The sequence below is a fragment of the Aulonocara stuartgranti genome (assembly GCF_965226115.1).
Source record: "Aulonocara stuartgranti genome assembly, chromosome: 6".
NCBI lineage: Eukaryota > Metazoa > Chordata > Actinopteri > Cichliformes > Cichlidae > Aulonocara > Aulonocara stuartgranti.
Genome location: NC_138944.1, coordinates 7,430,873 through 7,456,034, shown reverse-complemented (window position 1 = coordinate 7,456,034; position 25,162 = coordinate 7,430,873). Strand labels below are relative to the sequence as shown.

At 37.8% G+C, this 25,162-nt stretch overlaps 1 protein-coding gene across 1 annotated transcript in view; it reads left to right on the top strand.

Moving 5' to 3' along the window:
- Positions 1–4,356: 4,356 nt before the first annotated feature.
- LOC309708609 (neuronal acetylcholine receptor subunit alpha-7-like) overlaps positions 4,357–25,162 on the top strand; it is a 44,730-nt gene continuing 23,924 nt past the window's right edge. The window contains exons 1-3 of the mRNA XM_082536808.1: positions 4,357–4,979; positions 13,202–13,341; positions 21,840–21,884. Of these exons, the coding sequence (XP_082392934.1) occupies positions 4,910–4,979; positions 13,202–13,341; positions 21,840–21,884 (255 nt within the window). The 5' untranslated portion in view covers positions 4,357–4,909. The remainder of the gene's footprint in view (positions 4,980–13,201; positions 13,342–21,839; positions 21,885–25,162) is intronic.

The following is a 25,162-nucleotide window of genomic DNA, read 5'->3' as shown; positions in this document are numbered from 1 at the left end:
CTCTACAAGGTCAGTCTCACAACCATTCTTAATGGAACAATTCCAGGTTGTACATCACTGAGAAATTACAGGGTTGTTGCCCTGGCACTGTGGGTGAAAGTATTGGAAAAGACCTGTTCATCCATCCACTTGCTGACCTTATATTTTCATCACATCTACTGTGTGTGTGCATGTGTGTGTGTGTGTGTAAGTGTGTACACAAGCCTTGTGAATTCATGACATAAATTGTCAGTAGCACTTACAGCACTACGAAAAGCTTGTAAGGACTGCAAAACATACTCTATTGCACTCCTCAGCCTCTTCATTTAAAGGTGTGATCCTACCTTTCAAAGAAAACACAGACCTATTTCGACGTGACCTTTACCTTTCATGTCTTCTGTCATGAAAACTGACAGTCTGAGTGAAGGGTATTTGCTGTTTTCTGCTCACTGAGATATGAAAGTGAAGAAATTTATAGAAAAATCATGGCAACGAGGTAGGTTTCTCAAGAGGGGTTAGCTGTGAGAAGGTGAATAGGTTGCTATTAGTTATGGACTTCACACAGAGGTGTCATGATCTGTGTGTGCAGATCGTGTTGGAGAGAGGGTTCAAAAGCAGAAGCGTAGAGACAGGAGTGGACTTAACAAAAAGCAAGCCGTTTATTTAGGCTGGGAGAAAAACCAACAAGATTACAAAAGGCAAAAAGAGACACTTTACTAACTAAACAAAACACTAAGAACTGGACACATGGATACATGGAGTAACTGACACAATATATACACATGAGGGTGATTTAAGTGGAGACACATGGAAACATACGCAGGACAAATCAGGCATAAGGAGACAGGGGAAGCAAAAACTGAACACAATGCACATGACACAAAGGACTGCCAAAATAAAACAGGAAGTAACATGCACACCAAGAGTCAGACAAGGACACACAGGCTTGACACCAAGACAGGGGTATACAAACATGGAAACACACAACAGACTGGGGAAGATAAAGGATGACAGAGAGGGAGAAGAACATGGAGACAGACACAGAGACATGACAAGGAGTAGACCATGACACAGAGGAGGTACATTTACTCACTGTTAAATAAATCAGTACTAGGTATGGAAAAGGTCATGCTAAAATGCTGCATTCGTAAAAGAGATTGTCTGTGTGTGAAAGTCATTTATACAAAAATTAATATATTTAATTTCTAAAAGTATTTAGTGAGAAGTGATGTAAAGATAACTCATATTCATCGCATGTCCTTTGTAGAGTATTTCAGCAACTTTCAGTTCATTTTTTGTCGCCAAGGAGCAGTTAGGTTAGGTGTAATTAAAGTTTCTTCTACATGTGAATTTGCCCTTTCTAAACCACATTTCCAACTGTAACAAAGAAGGAAAACAAACAAACAAAAAAAACCTAATCTCTTCCACTCCGGGCAACAAATAGGATATTTTCCTTGGGAGTTAGTGAAGAACAAAACAGAGTGAGAAGGAGAGTGAGCACAGGAATTGCAAATTAATGTTTTTCCAGACCTGCTAAATATACACAAGTATTTGCTAACATGTTTGCTGTCTCTATTATTTAAGGTCTATTAAACTTGAAAAAGGTCAAAATGTAACTTTAAGAAGTAATTATGACTTTTTTTTTACCGGGTACATAAGATATAACAAAACATTTTCCTAATCCTGGATGGAAAAGATTTTATGGTTTATTAAGGTGCAATTAAAAAAATGAGAAAACAACAATGGGACCACTGGTCGTTTTAAGCAAATATGTTGATCGTGTTACGAAACAGTTGTATAAATAAACTCGTGAACCAGCTCTTGAGGTAAATATCCAGACTTTTAGCTGCTAAAGCTATAAGACACATGCAGGATTGTATTCAGTATGTGTTGTGTCTTCAGTGCAACCTGATTATTTACAGTGCAATGCATTTTAAAGAAACAGAATAGCACACAAATAGGAGCAGAGTACCAGTAACAAACCCTCCAGGCTCAGCCAAAGGGACCTGTGTTTAATTTGAGTTGATAGCACTCATCATATATGCACAGAACTGTGTCCAGATTGAAGCCTTAGGGAGACAGAAAGCGACGATGGGGAGGCATGGGAAGAAGGGAATTTTTTTACACTGTGGATAAGGCAATCCAGTGAGAGAGTGTGGTAAATAGTGAGAGCAAGAAAAACGCTGCAGGCTCTCTTGTAATGGTCTGAGGATATCACTGTATCTGATGTTCACATTCAGTGCTTCAAGAGTACAAAACAGAGACAAGCGGAAGCAGAGAGGAAGAAGACAGAGACTGCAGTTTGTTTAGGAAAAAAAGACAACATCACGCTTAAAGAGGGATTGAGTGGGAATAGCAGATTAGCAGCGGGAAAAAGAATGAAAAAAATTGGAGGACATGAGGGTGGGTGAAAGGGTGACTAAGAAGAAAAGAATAGGAAAGAAAGAACTATAATATAGTGAACGCAGGGGTAGCATAAATGACTAAGCTAACTGATGTGGAAACCAATCATATGTGCATCACACCAAACCAAACAACAACTTGAAAGGTCTCTATACAGGGTGGCAATGCTGCACGCAAGCTGCAACACAAAGTGCACGCACATGCAACCCAACACAACAGTCGTGCCATGCAAGGTGTGCTGCCTGTGCCCTGAAGATGTTATTCTCCCTACTGACAGCACCACACTGAAGCTCAGGCAACTGCCTCGTTAGAAGTAATTACGTGATGGAATATGCTTTAACAATTGGCCACATGCACCAGACTTACCTGACTGGACAGCTGCCATGCTGATTAAAGACATAACCAGTGGTGCATGCTGAAATGAAACTGTGTTCATCTAACCTAATTCATCATCTGCACCACTGCTGCAAAGACATGCCATGGATGATGTTCTTGGTATAAAATGTTGGTTAGTGACTAACACTAAAATTATTATTATTATTTTTAAATTAACATTGATTGGTAAAACAGGGAGAACCTTATTCTTCCAATCTAAAAAAGAGTAATGTGCAAGAAGGTATAACTGAGAGACCTAACACTGACACTCACTAGAACAAATCTAAATGAGCAGTGAACAATGAAAGCCAAGTAACTTTTGGTAGGTGCTGAGATACCTTTTTAAAGAATGTCTTAAAGACTCAGCATGGCTCCATGTGTGAGGAGTTAACAGAATCTACAGACCAGAATCATCCAAAAATATGTTGTAATAGATGTGTAATAACCTTGAAAAAACAAATGGAGTAAATTTTTTGGTCCCTGTCCTTCTTCATGGGGTCCATGATTTTGCACGAGAACAGTAGCCTAGAACAGACATCAATAATTACTCTACAGAGGATGGTTTGTGGTGGTTTTATTGACCAATGATCCTCCTCCAAGCTTGAAGTACAAGTCTAAGATGATTTTCAGGTGGTTGCGGTCTAAAACCTAACCCTCAGATTGCATTATTCATTGTACCTTGAAACAATGCTAACAAGTCTGCATATTCTTTGAAATTATTACTGACAATTTCAGAGTAAGTCATAGGGGAACAAAAGCCACATGATTCCACATGATCTGAGCCATGTCTGTTTTACTGTGAAATTCAATTTTCAAAAGGTTTCTGGGTTTTCATTCATGTACACATGTTTGTAGTCTTATTATTTTTAATGCATCAAAGCTCAAAGTCAACTTTGCCTCTCATTACCTTTATTTCCAACTCAAATTTCACTGTCTTCTTTTTGTCATTTCACAGATTACTTCAAAGGGGTCCCTCAGACATGTGTTGTATTGTGATGTAGAACGCTATGCTAATATGACCTTGCACCTACTTGTGCTATGGAGGACAATTTGAGACCTATGACAATGAAAGGGTAAAGATGGTGTAGGCATGGCCATTTGGAGCTAGACAGAACTTTATGGATACAGATATATAGACTGAATATAGACTGAATCACATTGAGAGCTACATAACTAGAAAGATCTATATTAAACTTAAAGCTTAAAGCATTTAAAGCTGTTTATTTGGCATTTATTTGGTAACACTCTATAAACAAAAAGTATTGCACAGTGAAGAACTAGTATTACCAAGAATCTCACAATTAAATTAGAATATTTAAGCTTTCCCCTGCCATGAAATACGCACAGTAATAATAATAAAAACAGCAGCGACATAGGTGCAATCTAAAAGTATTACTTTCTCAGTGGCAGGTTCCTGGCAAAGGAGCAGTGTGTTAGAAGAAATAAGGAGGAGCTGTAGGAAGTGTGACAAAAGGAGAAGATTTGGCTCTCTGCTCAATGTGTGCTCTTTTCTATACTTGTTTATTTGTTTCTCAGTTGTTTTAGATCCCTGTGGCATGCAGGAGGAGATCTTTTATTACACTGGGTGTGAAATCACGCTAAGCCGCTTAGTCAATCAATTACCAAAAAAAAGTGTGTAAAAAGTTTTTTTTAAAAGTTGGGTGGGGGCGTGCTGTCCTCTTTTGGAAATGTGTGCATGTTGAGATTATGCGTTCATCGGTTCCTTAGTCATCATCCATAAAGAAGATGAGGATGAGCCTGAAATGACTGGAGGGGACAAATCTTGACGAAGTATTGCGCAGCAGCAGCTAGCGGACAGGTGGCTGTCATCGTCACCGCACGCGCAATCGACCGGAAACGCGCGAGGGTCAGGCTCGAGACGTTTGATATAAAAATACGCGTGAGAGCAGCAGAAAGAGTACAAGAGAGCTGAATTCGATGTGACTTTTGAACAGACCCAAACGCAAAAAGACACGTTGGGTGTGTGCGAGCGTGCCCGCGCGTCTCCTCCAGCATCCGGCAAGGGGAAAGAGAGAGAGAGCGAGAGAGAAACAGAGCGAGAGAGAGCAGCACCAGCAGTCTGACAAAGCTGCACTCCCTCAAAGTTTGACATCTCCAGCGGCTACAGAAAGAGTTGTGCTCCGCCGCGACCATGGAGCCTCGGAAACGCACTGGTTTTGTACTGGTTGGAGTTTACCTGTGGGCAACATTCTGCTGTCAAGGTGGGTCACCGGAGCCTTCAGTCTATATTCTGTATGCGTGCGTGAAAAGATGGCCAAAAAGACCGAGAGAGGAGCAATGGATTGACATGTTTTAAGACAGACTTCGGATTACTTCGGATGTTTATCGGTCATGAGATTTGTATCCAGTGTGTTTAAAAAAGCCAAGCACATGAGTTGTACATACTGTAGAGACTTTTATAAAAATAATAATAATAATGCTTGATTATAATGTTAAGTCAGCGTGGTAATATCAGTCGTGTGGCTATATATTTGCGGTATATTATTATATGCGCAAAGAGTGAATCCCTAAAGATTGCCACGGTTAAAAGTGCTGTATTACTGGATTTCCATGCTTGCAGCGCATGGCTCAGTGGCTGCATGTGTCTGCGCGTACACGATAGTGAGTGAACCTTCTTTAATAGAGTGGCGACAGCTGGCCCACAATAAGGAGGGCGTCCCGGCGGTGATGCACGAATTTCATGGGGCCATTCATCCCTTCAGTGTAATCTGCAATTAAAGGATTGTTAAATGCGCGACAGTGGAACTGAGCAAGAGAACCCTCAGACGAGGTTAAAAGTCTATGTCTGAATCCCTCGTTTTATTCTGTCTTTGTGCAGTAGTCTTTTTTTTATTTTGATGCTGTTGAGAGGGTGCGGAGGTGGAGGGGGGTGTTGAACAGCCAGTTTCAAAAAGTGATTTCTTTACGTTTTAATTGCTCCAAGATTAATATCCCAACATGGTAGGACTTCAAGTAAGGAGGGTGCTGTATGCTTATGTGTCCTCTCAGCTTCTCCCAACAGGTTGCTTGCAGCTCTAAGAAGCCACATTGCTATTACAAAAGCAGGCAAACATACATTCTGTATAATAAAGTGGCTGGAGGAGGGGCATTTCCTGGAGAATGTTCAAGAGCAGTTTCTAAGAGACAAGTGTGAAGTTAAATGTTGTTCACGAGATGAGTCTGTGAATCTTCAAGGAAATTGTCTCGAGTGTAGTGCATCAAACCCTTTTCATTACTCAATGAATTAAGGGATTTGTCTTCTGAGCTCTACAATGCTGCACAAAACGTTGGTCATAATTGAAGGGGGATTTAAGCTGTCCTGAAATGAAAAGATGCTTATTCATTGATACTGGCACTTATTCCCAATGAATGAGCATCATTGAGTTGTTGTTGTTTTTTTTCTTAATAATGTGCATTTCTACCAGCAACACTGAGTCACACAGTCCTTTCAGATCATACAGTAGTTACTCTCAGTATAGTCTGTAAAATATGGCCAGGATCTAGTCCTTTCATAGCTCACTGAACATGATTATTTGCAGTGGACTTACCATAAAATTAAGGCTGCTAATGAGACAGTGTAGCATGATTGCTTATTATTCTGAAAAATCTATGTATACACCCTAAATGGGTAGCCATTTTTGTTGTTGTGTTTGACAACATTTAGGCATATGCAGCTGATTCAGAGTCGGCCATGATGAAAACAGTTCAAAGGACAATTTCTCTTTGAATAGTTAGATATAAATGATTAAGACTGAAAACAAAACTGGGATGACTCATGGGCCTGTGTTCAGAGTGACTCAGACAAATGTTAATGGCTGCTGAAAACTGAGTATTTGTCTGAATTTTGCAATTTTCAGTTTATTCTTCAGCCCACATCTTTCCTTTTTGAGTTGGGTTTAACTACCATACCATACCATCTTTATTTATGAAATACTTTAAAATAACCACAGCTTACACAAAGTGCTGTACATTAGAATTAAACAATAAACATACATAAGATATAAAAAACTATTAAAAAGTAAAAAAAATAAATAAAAGAAAAAAATACTACTTCATTTCAATTCTAGTATATCTACAGTATACAGCAGCAGCATCAAACCTGTTTCTAGGTTGATTAGCGCTGTTAAATTAAAAAAAAAAAAAAAGAGTGGTACCTAGATGCTGACCATAGTGGAATAGTTAGCAGGCCATGAGACATTTCCCTCTGGACTTACTGGGGATCAGAATACAAAGTAAACTGTTGGTGGTCACACACCACGCCAAATGAAAAATGTTGGTCCTGGATGATAACATTTAAATCCCTCATTAGTTTTATTTTGAAAGTTTGTCTGTTTTATTTACAGGTTGTTACACCATCACCAAGTGGCTAGAAAAAAATTGATGCAGCTTTGACCTCCTAGGACCTGGCGTCCACATATGTGAACATCACATTTTGGGTTATTTAGACCAAAATACTCAATTTTGCTCTACAAGCGCCTGATATCCACTTACGAGGACATTATACTGCTACCGTTCTATCGAAATTTTAAACGAATATCCTCATATGTGGCTCTCATTTTTCTTAGAAAGAAAAATTAGGTAAAAAGAAAAAATCTTCTAATTCTTTGTTTTTACATTCATCGGGTCATCAGCCCAAATATCAAAGAGAAATAAAAAATGCATGCCATGGAAGAGTTCGGGTCTTAGGAGGTTAAAGAACATTTCTTATAATAAATAATGCAGATCCAATGCACAAATCAATGTTGCTTACAAAAAAAAAAGTATGAGACAACTTTTTTTGGAATTATTAAATCATGTTTTTGTATTGACTAGAGCAATGGCAAAACCTCCTTAAAAACATATTTCCACTTCCCAGCAAAGTGACTTCATATTCTCAAGGAAACTTACTTGTAACACTCAGACACAGTTGGGCTGTCTTTCTTGCTTTTCAAATTCTGGATATGTATTGATCTTTTGCAGATGTTTGCAAACCATCTGCTTTAATGTGATTCGATTTTAAACTTGGCCAGCCTTCCTCGATGTTCAGACTCGCCAAGACTAATCAATATTTAATCTGTCTTTGTGGTGTGGTAATTGTCATGATATCTGTTCTTTAGTTGAATGGTATCTGCTTTCATGTACATTCCTTCATGTGCTTGCAGTTGTGATCCTAACTCTGTAGGAGTATTTAAGAGGAAAACTATAATAACACACACAGCAAAATGTACAATATTAATGTGTATTTCTACAATAAACACTGAAGTAAAATTAAATAAAACACCCAACAAGGAAAAACTGTTTGTGTTTGATCTACATATGTGTTATATGCTAGATATGTAGCTATTTAGTTATACCAAAAATATGCTTCTGGGAAATAATAAAATCCTTCCATAAATTTTCTACTTACCCAGTTCATGGTTAAGTACAAGAGGAAGGATACACCCTCATCAGGTAGCTAACACAGTAAAACAGAAAATATTCATACTTGCATCTACAGCCAATTCAGAATCACCAATTAGCCTAACTCCAAACATGTCTTTGGACTGTTGGAGGAAGCTGCAGAGGAACACATAAGTCCACACAGAAAGGCCCTAGCCAGTCTGTGGATTTGAACCCAAGACCTTCTTGTTGTGAAGCAACATTGACCCAATACCACTAAAGTAAGTGCTCAGATACATTAGCAGGGAAGTGTAATATCACTACAACAGAATTCCAAAGGTCCACAAATTCCACTCAAAGGGAAAAAAAACTTTGATGTAGGAGAGTAATATGTGGAAGCATAATTTTTCACTTTAATGAGTTTTAGGTTTTGTTTTTTATTCACTGCTTAGTTTTGTATTTACTTACTGTTCGGTGCAGGAAAACCCTTTTACTTTCACAAAGTAACCACATTTAATTGTCTATTTTCTGGGTTACACAGAAGTGACAAGTAACACCCTATTTAATATGTGACTGGTCGCCTGACAAGAACTGACAGAAGAAAGGCAACCACTTGAACAAAGATATATTGAATACAAACCTATTTGTACAATGCCAAAAACAAATGTAATGTCTGATAACATGGAAATGCAGTTTGGGAGCACAAGTTTTAGAAGTCAGGGCTCAAAATGCGAGTGACAATTTTCTGGGCAGAGCTCATACCTCACAAGAAGGACCACTGATAGTTGGTATGAGGGCCTTTATTCCACCAGCTATCAGCTTTTTAAACAAGGTTCAATTTTCCCTGTCGGTTGTTGTAAACACTGACAACAGATTGTTTTCATTGCAATCTCGCTGACGGTCACACTTAAAGTGGTACAATGGTCTTTTATTCATTGTCCTGTGAATTTCACTTTTTACTACTCTGTGTAAACCAACCTACCTTTTGCAGGCATTAAAGATTGACTCTCCTCTGCTCAAGCCCGTCTTTGGCCTGCTGTCCTCAAGTGTCCCTTTTATTGCTGGAAGCCAAAAGCTGTTAGGGTTTCCCTTTGGCTGGCAAAAGCAATATGGTGTACAGTAAGATGAGAAACCCAGATAAGAATTTGCTTCAGGAAGTATAGTTTCATTTTTCCCCCAATATATTTTCAGTTTGTAAAACAAAGTTTTTAGTGTCGTTTAAGGAGCGAAGAATATGTGGTTTTCAGTTCAGCTATGGCAATTACAAGATTTTGGACACAATGACAGGAATAGATTTTGGGGCAAACTTTAGGAAATGACATGCTGTACTTAATTGCTGGATTTCCACCTTATGAATGTAATATGTAGATATTACATTCATAAGGTAGATCCAGCAGTTCTACTGTCAGCTGTGTTACTTTAAGCCTAATTTTAAGTACATGAAAATGAATAATGTCCAACATGCATCAGGTTTGTGTGTAACTGAGAGATTATGATTTGTTTTCTTTGCCAAGAAGAATGACAACAGTACAGATGCCAGTATGTGTAGTATTTTAAAGGCAGCATACAACTTCAAGGGTGAACCACTTATAAACTAAATTGTCTTTCTGTCTACTGCTGTAGAATCCAGACAATAAAAAAGAAAAAAAATATTTTCATTGCCGTTAACTACACTGTACTGGTATGTCCTGTGCATCTGTATCATTCAGTTCAGAATTAATTAATTAAAACTGAAAAAGAGCTACAGTTGCAATCTGGGTGATGGAAGTATGACTTGACGATGGAAAACTGGGGCAGAATCCTGTATGTCAGTGGCAGGACCTGAGGGTAAGATGAATATTTTGAGGATGTAGCTATTTGTGTAAAAAAAAAAATTGAGGATAAGACCACCCACAGAGCATGAGAAAATATTTCCCTAGCTTTTGCTTTTAAAAGCAAAACTAACCTAAAATATTTCTTATTTTAAGTTAATATTCTTTCCAAAGTGTTTTTTGGCATTGTTCTCTCAGTGGGTAATGATCGACTTTTTTGGACTGTATTTTTGGATTTATCGTGATAATAGAAGTAAACATCAGATCTAAAAATGTAATTCTGTAAAGATACTAAAAAAAACATATTTAAGGAATTATGAAGTTACCATAGAGAAAAATGAACAACATGACTTTTTTGAATCTTCAGCTAAAGCTTTGTAGCAGTTCAGGGAGGTTAATATACAACATAGACGTTTTATGCTCCTTGAAAACTGCTGCCTTTTAATTCTCCCTATGTTAAGAATTAACATAATTAATTAGATTTGTATGCTGCAGCAACACTAGAAAGAGTGTAAACATTATTAGATTACAATAATTAACACATGTACAACATCAAGCATTTCTAAGATCTTACTATAGGTTTTACTGTATGTGCAGTTGTGTATTTGAAGAAAAAGAAGGACAACAAAGAGGCATTTCATAACTTAAAGTGAGCATTATTTGTATTTTAGTCAACCAGTCAGCCTAGTAATCTCTCTAGTGTGTTCTGGAGAGATTAGATCTCCATTACATGACTGAAACACTTTACCTAGAAAGTGCCTAGGAGGCATCTTGGTCCGATGCTCAAACCACCTTAAATGGCTCCTTTTGATGTGGAGGAGTAGCAGCTCTACCAAACTCTCCACCCTTAGCTGTTCCTAGAAATTCTGTCCATAAATATTATGAACAGAATTGGTGGTAAACGGCAGACCAACAGGCACTGAGAACAAGATTTTTTGCTGCTAGTGCAAACTAAGCTCTCACTACAGTTGTGCAGGAAACAGAAACAATTACAAACAGCTACAGCTAAATAAACTATAGCCAATTATAACACACAATTTAGCTCGTGCTATGTTCAGGATCTTTGTTGCTTTTTAACACAACATTTTTCAGGGTTTTTCTTATAATGTAAATATGAACCTATAGTTTTGTTGTGGAGATTTCATGTTTGCAGGATGCCCATTCCTTGAAGGAGAAGCAACAGTCCTAAATGTTCTAAATTTGTAGATGGCATGCAGCTATTACCATTTCATTATTTTTCTGAAGTCTGCTTTCTTAAGTTTGCTGTACAATAACACATCGCAAGTACACACATACACATACGCATGATATTTCTGTCTTATTGTGAAGGTTTATAGCAAGACAGATTTCATTAATTGCCATGTTGACACCCATTTAGAGATGTATATTATTTGTAGTGGCTCTTTGACAGGTCTCTTTACTGTTCAGCTTGTTTTTTTCTTGGCTCACTTCATTTTACTGACTCTCAACACTTTTGCTGGCTGCCACTTTCAGCCATTATGCAGATTTCCTGTCACCCCAAGATTTAGGAGTGGCCTATCACTCGCCAACACCCTCACTCACAAATGAACAGCTAGATGCCTTTGTTTATTTTTGCCTCATTAGCTAATTAGTCATTCACTCAGTCATTGTCGGTGCACTCACGTCTTGGCTGTCACTTGGTAATTGCTGGAATATGTTAAGACAACATCTAATTTGGACATGGATCACTGGGGAGAGGCAGACTGAGACCTTTTCAACTGTGACTGAAAATGACACTGAAGTAGAGAAGTTTAGAAAATTATCTAATGTCATCCTTTAATGAGAGAAGCTGCTGCTCTAAGGTTTTGGGGAACTCAGAGAGACTGTGAGAGATATGCAACCAACCAGGAATCCTAAAATAAAATATATGAAGTCCATATATTCTTCCACCAATAACTCAAAAGAGCCAATCAGAAGCTTTAAAACAGCTGAAATGGGAAGCCAGTGTTGTTGTTCTGGAGAAGAAAGTATACACTTGATGTTCACATCTGTGTTGCGCACACATTTCTACATGTTAATATAGGAAGAACACCGTCAGGATTTTCATTGTATGTTGCATGGCATTTATTCAAATGCTATGGTAGGAGCCCGAAACAGTAATTATATTGGTACTCTGTATAATTTATGTCATTGTGACATAATCCAAAGTCACCAAACATTATTAAAGTTTTTTCATCAGATTTTTATGTCTTGGTGTTCACTGAACCTAAAGTTATGGCTCTCTTCCATTCGTTTTACCAGAGCCTTGATTGTGTAAATCCCCCCTTGTTCTATATTTATATCAGTTGCTGTCTTTTTCAAAAGCAACACTGCAAGGCATTATAGCACAAAATATTCACATATTCTAAATAATACAGCTGAACTGTGAGATTCAGATTAAAAATTCTAACAAGTATATAATAATGTTCAACACAGGTTTACTTCAGTTTAAGCTTTGACTGTAAAGACTAGTTTGATAACAATAGTGGGTTTTTTGTTTTTGTCTGGTTACACTAACAGATACACACTTAGAGCTGCAACCACCAGAGTCACACTTGAACACAAAAACTGTTTGAAATGTGGACTCAACAGCTGTGTGACATGACAGCTCCATCGATTTGACCATCCATCATCACTCTGCTTACCCTGCTCACCCTGCCTGCTGTGAAAGGGCCTTAACAGCAACTTGGTTAAAGTCACTGCTTTGACCGCCACTCAAAGTAATTATATTTCAAATTATGACAGCAGCACTGATAAAAAAGAATTTTAGCATTGTGGATGTGCGATACCCTCGTGGCTGCCTGGGCTTGCTTTTGCTTGAGGGACTGTGCTGTAATACTTGTAATTGTTCAGTGTAAACCTCTTGATGAGGCATAATGAATACAGGAGAGAAAAAAGGGAAACACAGTCAACACAATTAAAGTTCAATGATTTAATGTGCTCATCACATTCACCTTAGTGCGACTTAATCAGTATTTATTGCAGAATTTGACACTGCATGAACAATGTTGGTTGTAACTGCAATAACAGTGCTGATTAGATTTAATATGGGTGGAGTAACTGTTTGATTGTTTTATAAAGTTACTGGATTGAGTGAAAAAGAAAAAGGATGTGCACAGCAGAATTTAAATTGATGAGTTCCTTGCACCATTGTTCCTTTGGTTTCCTTTGCTAGTTCATTTTCCTCTTTTACCATAGGGCAAATCTGTACAAGTTAAAAAGTGAGTGACTATCTTGCTTCATTTTGGTTATAATTCTCAATTTATTCCCTGCAGTTTGTCATGGTGGAGTGTACCAGAGAAAGCTGTATCGTGATCTGATGGTAAACTACAATCGACTTGAGAGACCAGTCCAAAACGACTCTGCACCCATTGTGGTCGAACTCGGCCTCACTTTGCTACAGATTATTGATGTGGTGAGTCTGTGTGTGTTGTGAAGTGCCGAGAATATCTGAAGACAGTTGAAAGAGGATGAGGGTTTTTTTAAGACAAGTTGTACAGCAGCACACTGCCTGCAACAAACACTCATCTCGCAGCCAGTGGCACATAGAAGCCACTGCTGTTAGTTCAGTTTGAGAGGATGATTACTTTTACTGAAAACAAGCTTGAGGTTTATTGCCTACCCTAATAACAGGATTACAAAAAGGTGTTGGTCTTCTAATAATGGTTCTTATCTCTTATTAGAATCAGAATACTTCATTAATCCCAATCCAAAATAATGAAAAATAACAGAATGGGGAAAAAAACAGGGGTAATAGCAACAGGCTGCATGCAGGTCGGTGCAAATGTGCTAAATATTTATCCCAAAAGATTGATTACGTGAATCTTTTCCAACTTATACTTGAAAATGAAGCAATAGCATTCCTTGATTAAATAAAAACGTTTTCTCATCTATTTGTCACTTTCTTTCCATACCTCCCTTGCCCAGCGTTATATGTGTTTTGGGCTTATAATGCTGTCTTACTTTGTGAAACTTGAGGCATGTCTTTTAGGCTTTTTTATATTGAAGGTATTTCATCTTTCTTTATGCATCTTTTGTACTTCTTTAAAACTGTGAAGTTGAATTTCAAACTATTATTCCCACAGTGTCAAACTCAGTCAAGGGGGAAAAATTAAAGATTGACATGCTGAAAATGCTAACCATATCCTAACCAAAGGCAGTATAGAGTGCCTCTCTAGAAATTCCTGTAGAAGGTTTTCAAGGTAAAACTTATCTACAGTGTCAAACACTGTCAGTTTTCAGTTTGTTGTTTTTGAAAACAACAATAAAGATCAAATATTGTAAGATATTTTAATTTCGTCTTCAGCTATTTTCTCTTTAAAGAACTCTGCTCTTCTATGCTATGCTAAATTGCTGCTTATATTTGTCACCAGAAATAGGAGAAATAACCTCTAAAACAGAGGTTAGAAGGTTTCATAATGGTGACTCAGCCTAAGAATATATTATTACTTGACAATTTTTAAAATTGTTTTGTCACCTCAAACACTTATTACCCCAAAGCATCATTATATTAAATTAGAGCTGATTAACAATGTCATCATGTCTTCCTAACTAGTCAACAAGCTAAGGCATATGGAAAAATATAATTCGAGTGCTCAACAGACAGATTTAGTTATTTTTGACTGCATATTTCGATCCCAGACAACATTTGCCAGCCTGAATACTTAATTAGCCACCTAACATTAGCTGGTTGCCACTCCTTTAAACACTTCCTGCACAACACAATACAATACCTGTGTTTGTCTTCTTCATTTTATGGATATCATTTGAAGTGGTACCCTGAGAGAAAAGCTTGACTTAAAGCATCCATTCTTATTTTTGTGTCCTACATTTTATACCCACAAACACACACCCATACACACACCATTTAGCTCAACAAGGCACAATCCTCCCTTTCTCTGACATTCTTCACTCTTTTTAATGTTAAACCCACAACTCTTAAATTGACACTTCTGTGGTTTGAGTAGATTTTCTGTCACATCTCATATTTTGCTCCTTCAGTGTTTGCTCTACACTCAGTCAAGTGTTTCCTCCTGTTCCCCATCTCATACACCTACTCTTGCACAAAAACACACAAACCTCCTGCCTTCTGGCCCTACCACACAGCCAGGGCACTCAACCAAAAAAGCCAAGCTGACACCCTGTCACTTCCCAGAGTCAGCCCTGTGACAAGACATGAGGTTTCCTCATGATAACTACATGGTGGTACAGTAAATCTCATACACTAGACTCCTATTCTAATTCTATTGTTAATATGAAGTCTCAAACAGCGCACACTAAAAACATTTTAATGCATTTTAGATCTTGAGCTTCCATATGGAGAATCAGAACCAAGCAGCTTCCACATGGAATCTCTGAAGAACTCGTCACATAGTTACATGACTACAAATTTCTTTTCTTTTAAAACTATTTTATAGTTATTGTAGTTTATGTTATGTAAATATGTATAGTGTGCATGTATGTGCATGTACACTGAACAAAAATATAAACGCAACACTTTTGTTTTTGCTCCCATTCCCCATGGGATGGACGTAGAGACCTAAAATTCATTCCAGATACACAATATAACCATCCCTCCCAAACAGTGGTCACAAATCAGTCCAAATGTGTGGTAGTGGGCACATCTGCTATATTGAGATAATCCATCCCACCTCACAGGTGTGCCACATCAGGATGCTGATCTGACATCATGAGTAGTGCACAGGTGTACCTCAGACTGCCCACAACAAAAGGCCACCCTGGAATGTGCAGTTTTGTCTCACAGCAAAATGCCACAGATGCCACAAGCAATGAGGGAGCGTGCAATTGGCATGCTGACAGCAGGAATGTCAACCAGATCTGTCGCCTGTGCATTGAATGTTCATTTCTCAACCATAAGCCGTCTCCACAGGCATTTCAGAGAATATGGCAGCACATCCAACCGGCCTCACAACCGCAGACCTCGTGTAACCACACCAGCCCAGGACCTCCACATCCAGCAGGTTCACCTCCAAGATCGTCTGAGACCAGCCACCCAGACAGCTGCTGGAACAATTGGTTTGCACAACCAAACAATTTCTGCACAAACTGTCAGAAACCGTCTCAGGGACGCTCAACTGCATGCCCGTCGTCCTCATCGGGGTCTTGACCTGACTCCAGCTCGTCGCCGTAACAGACTTGTGTGGGCAAATGCTCACATTCGATGGCATCTGGCACGTTGGAGAGGTGTGCGCTTCACGGATGAATCATGGTTCACATTGTTCAGGGCAGATGGCAGCTGAGAATGTCCCAGTTCTTGCATGGCCAGCATACTCACCGGACATGTCACCCATTGAGCATGTTCGGGATGTGCTTGACCGGCGTATACGACAGCGTGTACCAGTTCCCACGAATATCCAACAACCTCGCACAGCCATTGAAGTGGAGTGGACCAACATTCCACAGGCCACAATTGACAATCTGATAGACTCCATGCGACGATGTGTTGCACTGCATGAGGCAAATGGTGGTCACACCAGATACTGACCGGTTCTGGGTCCCCAGACCCCCAATAGTGCAAAAAACTGCACATTCCAGGGTGGCCTTTTGTTGTGGGCAGTCTGAGGTACACCTGTGCACTACTCATGATGTCAGATCAGCATCCTGATGTGGCACACCTGTGAGGTGGGATGGATTATCTCAATATAGCAGATGTGCCCACTACCACACATTTGGACTGATTTGTGACCACTGTTTGGGAGGGATGGTTATATTGTGTATCTGGAATGAATTTTAGGTCTCTACGTCCATCCCATGGGGAATGGGAGCAAAAACAAGTGTTGCGTTTATATTTTTGTTCAGTGTATGTGCATGTATGTGTGTTTGTGTGTTGGTTGTTTATGTATTGTTGTGCTGTTAGATGGCTTGATAAATAATGAATAAGCTGGCAAAACCAGATGAATTAATGCTTACTGGGCATCTGTAAATAATGTAAACCTTGCTGTGTCTGTGTATATGTATGTGAGTATAATTGCAATGTGTGTGTAATATGGCCTTTGATTCCTCCATCTGCTCCTGGGTAACTCTCTAACCATGGAAATAGGGCAGGTTGATGCCCACTGGGTCCACTGCCATGAATAATGCCATACACAGACAGACTGATGGACAACTGGTAACCATATAGTTTAAAGTGCCACCATGTGTCTCATGCACCTTATTAGGAAACCAGTAAAGTTCATTGCAGATATGTAACAAAGTATATTTAATTGAGGACAACACATATATACCCTGTCATTCTTTTGAGTTTCTCTTTTACCTCTGAGTGAACAACTATGAATGAGAAATAAATATTTGCAATTTTACTTTACCGCACATTTATACTTGAATACTATAGGTGTTGCGTTCTTAACTGATTAGGGTTTTACATTAAAAAATAAATAAAATTAATTTAAAAAAAACATGTACTATGACATTATTATAAATTTAAATATGAAATCAAATAAATAATGAGCTCTAATCCGGCTATCAACATTAAATTTGCACAATCATCGTATTGCCTCAATGAAGATGATTCAGTGATAAAATATAACAGTCACAATTTTGATGTACCATGGCCAATTCCACTGTTAAAAACTCATCTGCAGGATTTTTGCCAAAAACGCTTCATTGAAGACACATTCTCAACAAGTTTTTGTTATAAAAACATACTTTCACACAATGAGAATTTGCTGTGGTGATAATTTTAAAAACTATTAATACTAGTCATAAATGCTTAAGTAAACCATTTTGAATACTACTTCTTCAGTTGCCAAGTATGCTCATGCTACATTCAAAGTAAGATGGAAGTCTGTTTGCTTTGGGATAATAGTATTACTTAACAACTCTGGAGGAAGATTCTTGACTCTTGAGGAAGATTAAAATAGTCAGAAAAAATGCTTGTAACAGATGTTTCTTTGCACAAGAGCAGGCACTTCTTTGCTTCTGCTCATGTTTGATTCAATCAACCCTGAGATATAAAGTATCTGCAGAGAAATGCTCCTCTTTCAGATAAACTGATGCATTGCAGCAGAAGCATGACCGTATCCATTGACCTGTATATAAAAGAACGAATTTTCACTATTCTTTGTCCCGATGAAGCTCTATTATTCAAAGAAACTGATGGGAAATATAAAGTCAATGCAAGTACATGAAGCACAATAGAGTTTTCTAAGAAGATATTATTTATTTCAGATTTTAGAATTTGTTGTCTTCCCTGTTTGGTGATTCTCTATCTTTGAAATATTGATCCTTTCATCTGGATTGGAAGAAAAAGAGGTAGGAAGTTATCCTATTGTTCCAAGCTGGGGATATAACTGAATGAATTCCACAGATGAAATCCTCTTTCTGGGGGAAAATGCACATGAAGATTTCAAACAAAGAACTATTTCATATGTGTATTACATTTTTCAGCCTTGAATGCTATATCGCTTGCAGTGAAATACAGATAAAGAGCTGTTATTAAATGCAAGTGTCCATCAAGCACAGCCTACAAAAACCAATCACAGTAGATTTATGAAAAGATTAGAGTGTTTATAGCGGGTGTCACAGAGCTGATATTGCAGCTCAGTGAAATCTCACAAAACACCAAAAAAAGGGAGGTCAGCCACAAAATAGAGCAAAAACACAGCAACCTTAAAGCAAAGCCAGGTCTCCAAAACTGTACATTAGGTTGCACACCAGAGGGACATAAAATGTTTCTTTGTAATGTATACAATAGAAGGCTGTTCCATTTCAACTGTGGAGAAGGAAGCCTGTTTAAAAGAAGCAGAGATTAGAAAGGACAGGTGGAGATAAGATTGTAGTTTGGGGGGAGTTAGGGAGGAATTGAGGAGGCAGAGGGATAGGGGGATGTAAACTGTGAGAATCGATTTTCACTACAAAGAGAAGTAAAAGCAGTGCTTTGCTTGGCTTGTCGCTGATGACACAAAGTTAAACCTTTGGAAAACTGTGGTAGTTGATTATACATCCTGATAATCATGACGGAGAATGTTAATGAAATTCGATGTTGTATGGTGTGTGCTGCTACATTTACAATTTAGAATAAGAATAAAACTGGTAACTGTAAAAAAAAATCTCATTTACTTACATTGTTTTTTTTTAATTGAGGTGACCACAATCCTGAGTGTGTGTGTCTATGTATAGTAAGTATGTTCAGAATTTCCATTATATACCTATGTGAAAAAAAATCCTCTTTTTAGTGAAAGACTGAAAAAAAACCATGTAGAGACAGGGTAGCATAGTCTACAGAATTGTATTTTGTCAAGACCAGTATCCTACACATTATAACTTCCTTTTTTTGCGTATGACTTAGGTTTAGTTATGAATTCATGAATTCCTATGTAAGTGCATTTTCACAAATGCACTTGTGCCCTGACCTTTTTCAAGATATTACAGAATGTAGCTGCGTGTAAAAAAGCAAGTGTCCAACCTTATCAGATCAGATATTAGACAGTTTTGCCATCAGCCCCTTAGTAGAAAGTCTGTGTAATATATGATTGTACTGCATATGAGAATAGGTGAATCACTGCATGCATTTGCTTGCTCCTTGCAGGATTCTTTATATGCAAAATATGTTTTAATTGATTTATATTGGTAAACACAAAGACACGATTCTCTTCTTTGTCAGTTGCCTATTTTATATGGTATATTTACTTTAATTTACTTTAGTTCTAGTGTAAATGAGCATCTGTAAATGCTTTGTTAATACATTTATTGTGCCTTTTTATTGAAAATAGAAAATCATGGTTGCCAATATTAAGTGCACTGGCAGTAGCTTTTAAATTTTGAGTTAGATTTTGGAGGGCCAAGTGACAGGTATAATTTTCAACACGTCCTGTGATTGCCCTGGGGTGTCTCTCTGTTAGGATATGCCTGAAACACTTCACCTAGTAGGTGCCCAGTAGGCATCCTAGTCAGATCCCTGAACCACTTTAGCTGGATCCTTTGGATACTGAGAAGTAGCTGCTCTACTATGACCCCTTTCTGGCTGAGCTCCTCAACCAATCTCATAGTCTGAGCCCAGAGGAAACTCATGGCCATAGGTGAGAGTAGGAACATAGATTGTCTGGTAAGCTGGCAGCTTTCCTTTCACGCTCAAGTCACTCTTCACAACAAACAGATCTGTACAGCAGCCACGTCAGTGCTGACACTACAACAATCAGTCTGTCAGTCTCTGACTCCACTCTTGGGGTAACAACTCATCCTTCTAGGTGCATTACCCATTTCTGGCTGAGAACCATGGCCTCAGACTTGTTTTTGTTATATTTTAATCCTACAGAGAGGAGATCCTGAGGCCACCAAACCAGAAACCTTGCTCTACTTGCCTGCAAATAGAAAGTCTGTACACAAAAGTTGTGAACAGGATCAGTGACAAAGGACAGTTTTGCTCAAATAAAGGACTTAAAATACCCTCAAACATCCTCCAAAATTATTGTGAAGAATATGTCAACGCCTCTCTAAAACAATTTAATGGAAACATTATCAAAGTACTATTTACTGTTTGACTACCGTTTTTAGATTATACTATTAGGCAAGCAATATTCAACAGAGGGGATATATGTGACAGTGATTCATTTCTAGTATTTCAAATCTATTTAGCAGTAAAATATAGAATCAAAGTTTACAAGCTACTGTATACATCTTAAAGAAGGGTTTTCCTAACATCTCAATGAAAATCAAGAATCATTCCAAGCAAATATTTCAGTGTACACGTGGTCTCCCCAACTAATGTTTAAAGATAGTCTTAAAAACATCTGAAGGTGACCTGTAAGGTCATATCTAACCATACTTCACCACTTGGACTGTTTCACAAAATAAGAAATCCTGAACATCCAGAGGGAGAAAAATAAAAGTAACAGCGTGAAAGAGTCTGATAAGACAGAAAACTGTTCAGAAGCTTAGTTCTGACAAACAGAGAAAAATAGAGAGTACAGTAAATTGATTTCATGATTTTATCTCAGTAACTTTAAAGGGAAAGTTTTGAAAGGGTTGAAATAACTGTATTATTCCAGCTTCAGTCATGGGTAGAAGATAATGTGATAAGTCACTTCAATGAATCCATGAATGTTAAAAAGGGGCTATTCAATGAAGAAACACAGCACGAGATCATCCAGTTACCCACAAGCAGCTTGCAAGTGTTTCAGATCCAAGGCAGTGATAAAACATGAACCCAATGTATCAGTAATAACACAAGGAGCAAAATATGCTGCTGTCATGTAGGATTTCACAAAACAGACTCTAGTTCATTCACATCTCAGTTTCCCCCCTGCATTGTTCCTGTCTCTCTTTATCCAATACTACTACTACTATTTCTTCTATGACTTGCTTTGTTGAAGCATCTCTGAAATCAGTTTTCTCTGAATATTTTTTGCATTTATTGCTCTCACTCTCATCTCACTACTTCTAGAATCATAAAAGAATCAACAGCCATCCTCTCTGTTTTTCTCCATCTGAACATTTGACCATGAGTTGGACTTTAGGAGCTTCTGTGTATTTATACTTTCACAATATGGATAGAAATGGCTGTATGCTCATCTCTTTCTTGAAAAGCACTCACCCTGTCTATTGTCAATGGAAATTGTTGCTTGACCCTGTTTCTTTATTATTTTTACTTCTGTTTAAAATATTGATATATGTTACTTCTTTGACGTGGCAATGGAAAAACCTTGTAAATAAGAGAATGCTGAAAAAGTACATCATTGTCATTCAGTTAGCCGGCAGCTCAGACTCGTATGAGATGCTGTTTGACTTCATTGCCAATCTGTCTCATTATTGTGCCTTATGTTTACCAGAATTGAATAATTTCTTTCTTTCTTTTTTTTTACTCTTGCCCTGTAGAATATTGTCATTTACTATCTGCCTGCACCCATGTCAACTCACTGCTGATTATTCTCTCCGTCTCCTTTTGTTCCCCTCCAGGATGAAAAGAACCAAGTGTTGATAACAAATGCCTGGCTGCAGCTGGTACGTCTCACTTTTAAGTCCTTTTTTGTGTGATCACTGCACAATAATTGTCGTTTAGTATATTTTTGGAAGCCATATGTGGGCTGTGTCATTCATATTTTCAATAAGTGTACACATCTGACTGCTCTTGAAGGCATAGCACAAGCTACAACCAATAACCTTTTGTTTTTAACAAAAACAATTTCTGGGAACAAACAAGAAACAGCACGATGCAGTTTTATGGCAGACATCTTTAACTGCCAAGTATAAAGGAAAAATTATGTTAAGATGGATCACAAAGGATAATATGATATTATATAATATTTAATAATAGCATGGTATCATAAGGCTATTTATTGTCAGCAATATAGCAGGGGAAGGTGATAGAAATATATTTTCAAAGATATTCTTTCAGGACTCAAGATTTAAAACACTGGGTTACTTTATTTTGCTGTTTAAGCTTTTCTATTTTACCTTTGTTTTACTCTTAAAAATTATATCTGATTTGACATTCTCAACATTTAAAATACAAATTTTAAATCTTGGTTCCTAAAGCCACAGAAAAATCAACATCCTCCTCAACTAATACAGTCACACACTAAAATACAAAAAATAGTGCCGTTCCTACAGACAGGTGACAAAGAAAGACATTACTTTTTAAGTTTTTAGGCCACTACATGCCAGTCTCTGGGATATTCCTGGACTTATCAGCATTCCCATATTCCCAAAGATATTCTCCCACTTTATATTTTGATAATGGTAGGCGGCGTCTGTCTAACACATCAATCCAAAATCTCCCATAGGTGTTCAGCTGGGTTGAGTTCTAGTGACTGTGAAGTGACTCACATCCATTTCATACACATCAAACCACTGAACCATAAACCCCTAGTGTCTTGTGGATAGGTTCGTTGTCAGCTTGTCCCGGATCACTGCCGTCAGCACAGAAAAATGTCATCATAAATTTGACCACTCAGAACAACTTTGTATTGATCTGTATTTATCGTGTTCCCTAAGGAGGTAAGTGGACCAATCCATGCTAACTAAATACTGCCCAAAGCATAACTGCTACACAATATCTTCATTGTAGAGAGTCAACAGTTCAGGTTTTTACTTTGTTGTGGTGTAGAGGTATTTAATACAAAATATGTAGATTCCTGTTAAAAGTCCATCTGTGAGACTCACCTTTACTGAAAATAACTTGCACTAAGTTGAAGTAATTGTTTCCTGTATGACTTCATTAGTCTCTCATGTCATTGTGGGACAAATTTGATATTGTTGATATATTCTATTTTTTTTTTTTAGTTAATTGAGGTTTGCAGATATTCGTTAATGCTGAACCCTCCATGGTGGCTGTTAGTCAGGAGGTAGGACAGGTCATATACTAAAAAGAAGGTTGGTAGGTTTGATCCCTGGTTGCACCAGTCTGCTAGAGTATACTTGAATGAGTTACTGAACACTGAGTTGCTCTTGATGAGTTCATCGGAATATGAATGTAAGACAGAAAACACTAAGATGTAGAAAAAAATGGTTGTATGAATGTGCGTTTGAATGAGACATGCTGTATACAGAGCTTTGAGTGTTCAAACAGGCTAGAAAGGTACTACATAAGAACAACTCCACTTATCTATCCTAAGCACTGCCACATTTTAGAATTGTTGTCTGGACTTTGACTGAGCCATTACCCATTGTGGATTTCATGACTGCAAGTTGTCCAAGTCCTTTGGTTTCAAAACAAGTCCAAATCAGTATCCCTCCACTATTGTGCTTGACAGCTGGCATGAGGTGTTTGTACTGTATGTTGTGTTGGTTTTTTTGCCAAATGTGGATTAGGAACTTTATGGTCACACATCTCCACTTTGATCTCAAGTTTCCTAAAAACATTGTTACAAAGGCCATTTGGCTTAAACCACAAACTTAAGCTGCTGCTGTGTTCTTTTTAGTAGAGGAGAGCTTTATCTTGGCAAACATTCCAAACAAGACATGCTTTTTACAAGTCCTTAACATTTAATATGTTAACTGAGGCCGGTAGCATCTGAGATGCAGCTCTTAGGTTTTTTTGCAATTTCTCTGAGCATTTCTTGATCTGACCTTGCGGTAAATTTACAGGCACATCCATTCCTGGGGAGGCTGCATGTGTTAGAATATGCCTGAATGCTCTAAACCAGCAAACTGCTAAAACTGTTCAAATCTATTTGATAAAGTAGCACCTGTCTTTTAGTTTAATTCCCATGTAAGCAGTAAGGGTGCACTTTGTTTTCACATTACTCTATGCAGTCCAGTCAAAACATTGCATGACTGTATGTGTGAAGGGAAACATGGATTAGACTGTTGACTTAGGTTGCAGGTTGCAGCAAATGCCACACTATCTGTGGTAATTTTGTTTGCATATATTTCCAAGCACTACTTTCATAATTTCTTTAAAAACTTTGCATTGCTTCAACACAGTCCACCAAAACCTGTGTGTGGTTGCTATGCTGTTGTCAGACAAATTCCTATCTCTTATCCACTTAAATAGAATTTCTATATCAGAATAGAAACTGGCAAAGAAGTAAATAGCATAAAAAATATGGATTGCAGCGTTTAGTAGCTCTAGGAAAAGTGTTACATCAAACCAGGTAGGTACAACAGTCTCATTATAACAACAGCCACACTCAGAAGATCCCATTAAGTATGTCACAGCCGTCACGTTGAGTTGGCTGCTGCCTACCTTACAAGTTGAATAAATCAATTATTCAGGAAGCCTCCTCTTTTAATACTGGCATCTACTATGGTTCAGTGGCTCAAGGGGGCTTTGCAGACATTGCAATTTTTGAGAGAGACCTAAGATTTACATTAACCAGCTCATACAAAGTCAGCCAGACAGTCAAAGAAGGAACAAGTTTGGGATTACAGGTTTATCAGTCAATGATTGTTCTACATTCAGATGTGACTGAAATACTCAGCACTGAAAATAAAAAACAAATAAACAAATAAAAATAGTGTATCTGAAATTGTGTTATTGTTAACAATCCATTGATTATGAAACCAACATTTTGTAGAATATTTATATAGTAATATGGCCATTGCAGTGCAAATAAAATCAATTCACCCTTGCAAATAACGAAAATCAGATTAGTGCTACATTTTCAATTACCTCTGTTACCTCTTGGATTTGCAGTTGACTCACATGTGTCATATATGAATTTGAAGAAAAAAAATCAGCCTTTCATACTCTCAAATTAGTGATGCTGTCTTGAATTTATGTTATGCAACTCCATACCTATTCTTAGACAGCTGTTACCTTACATAGCTTTCAGTCC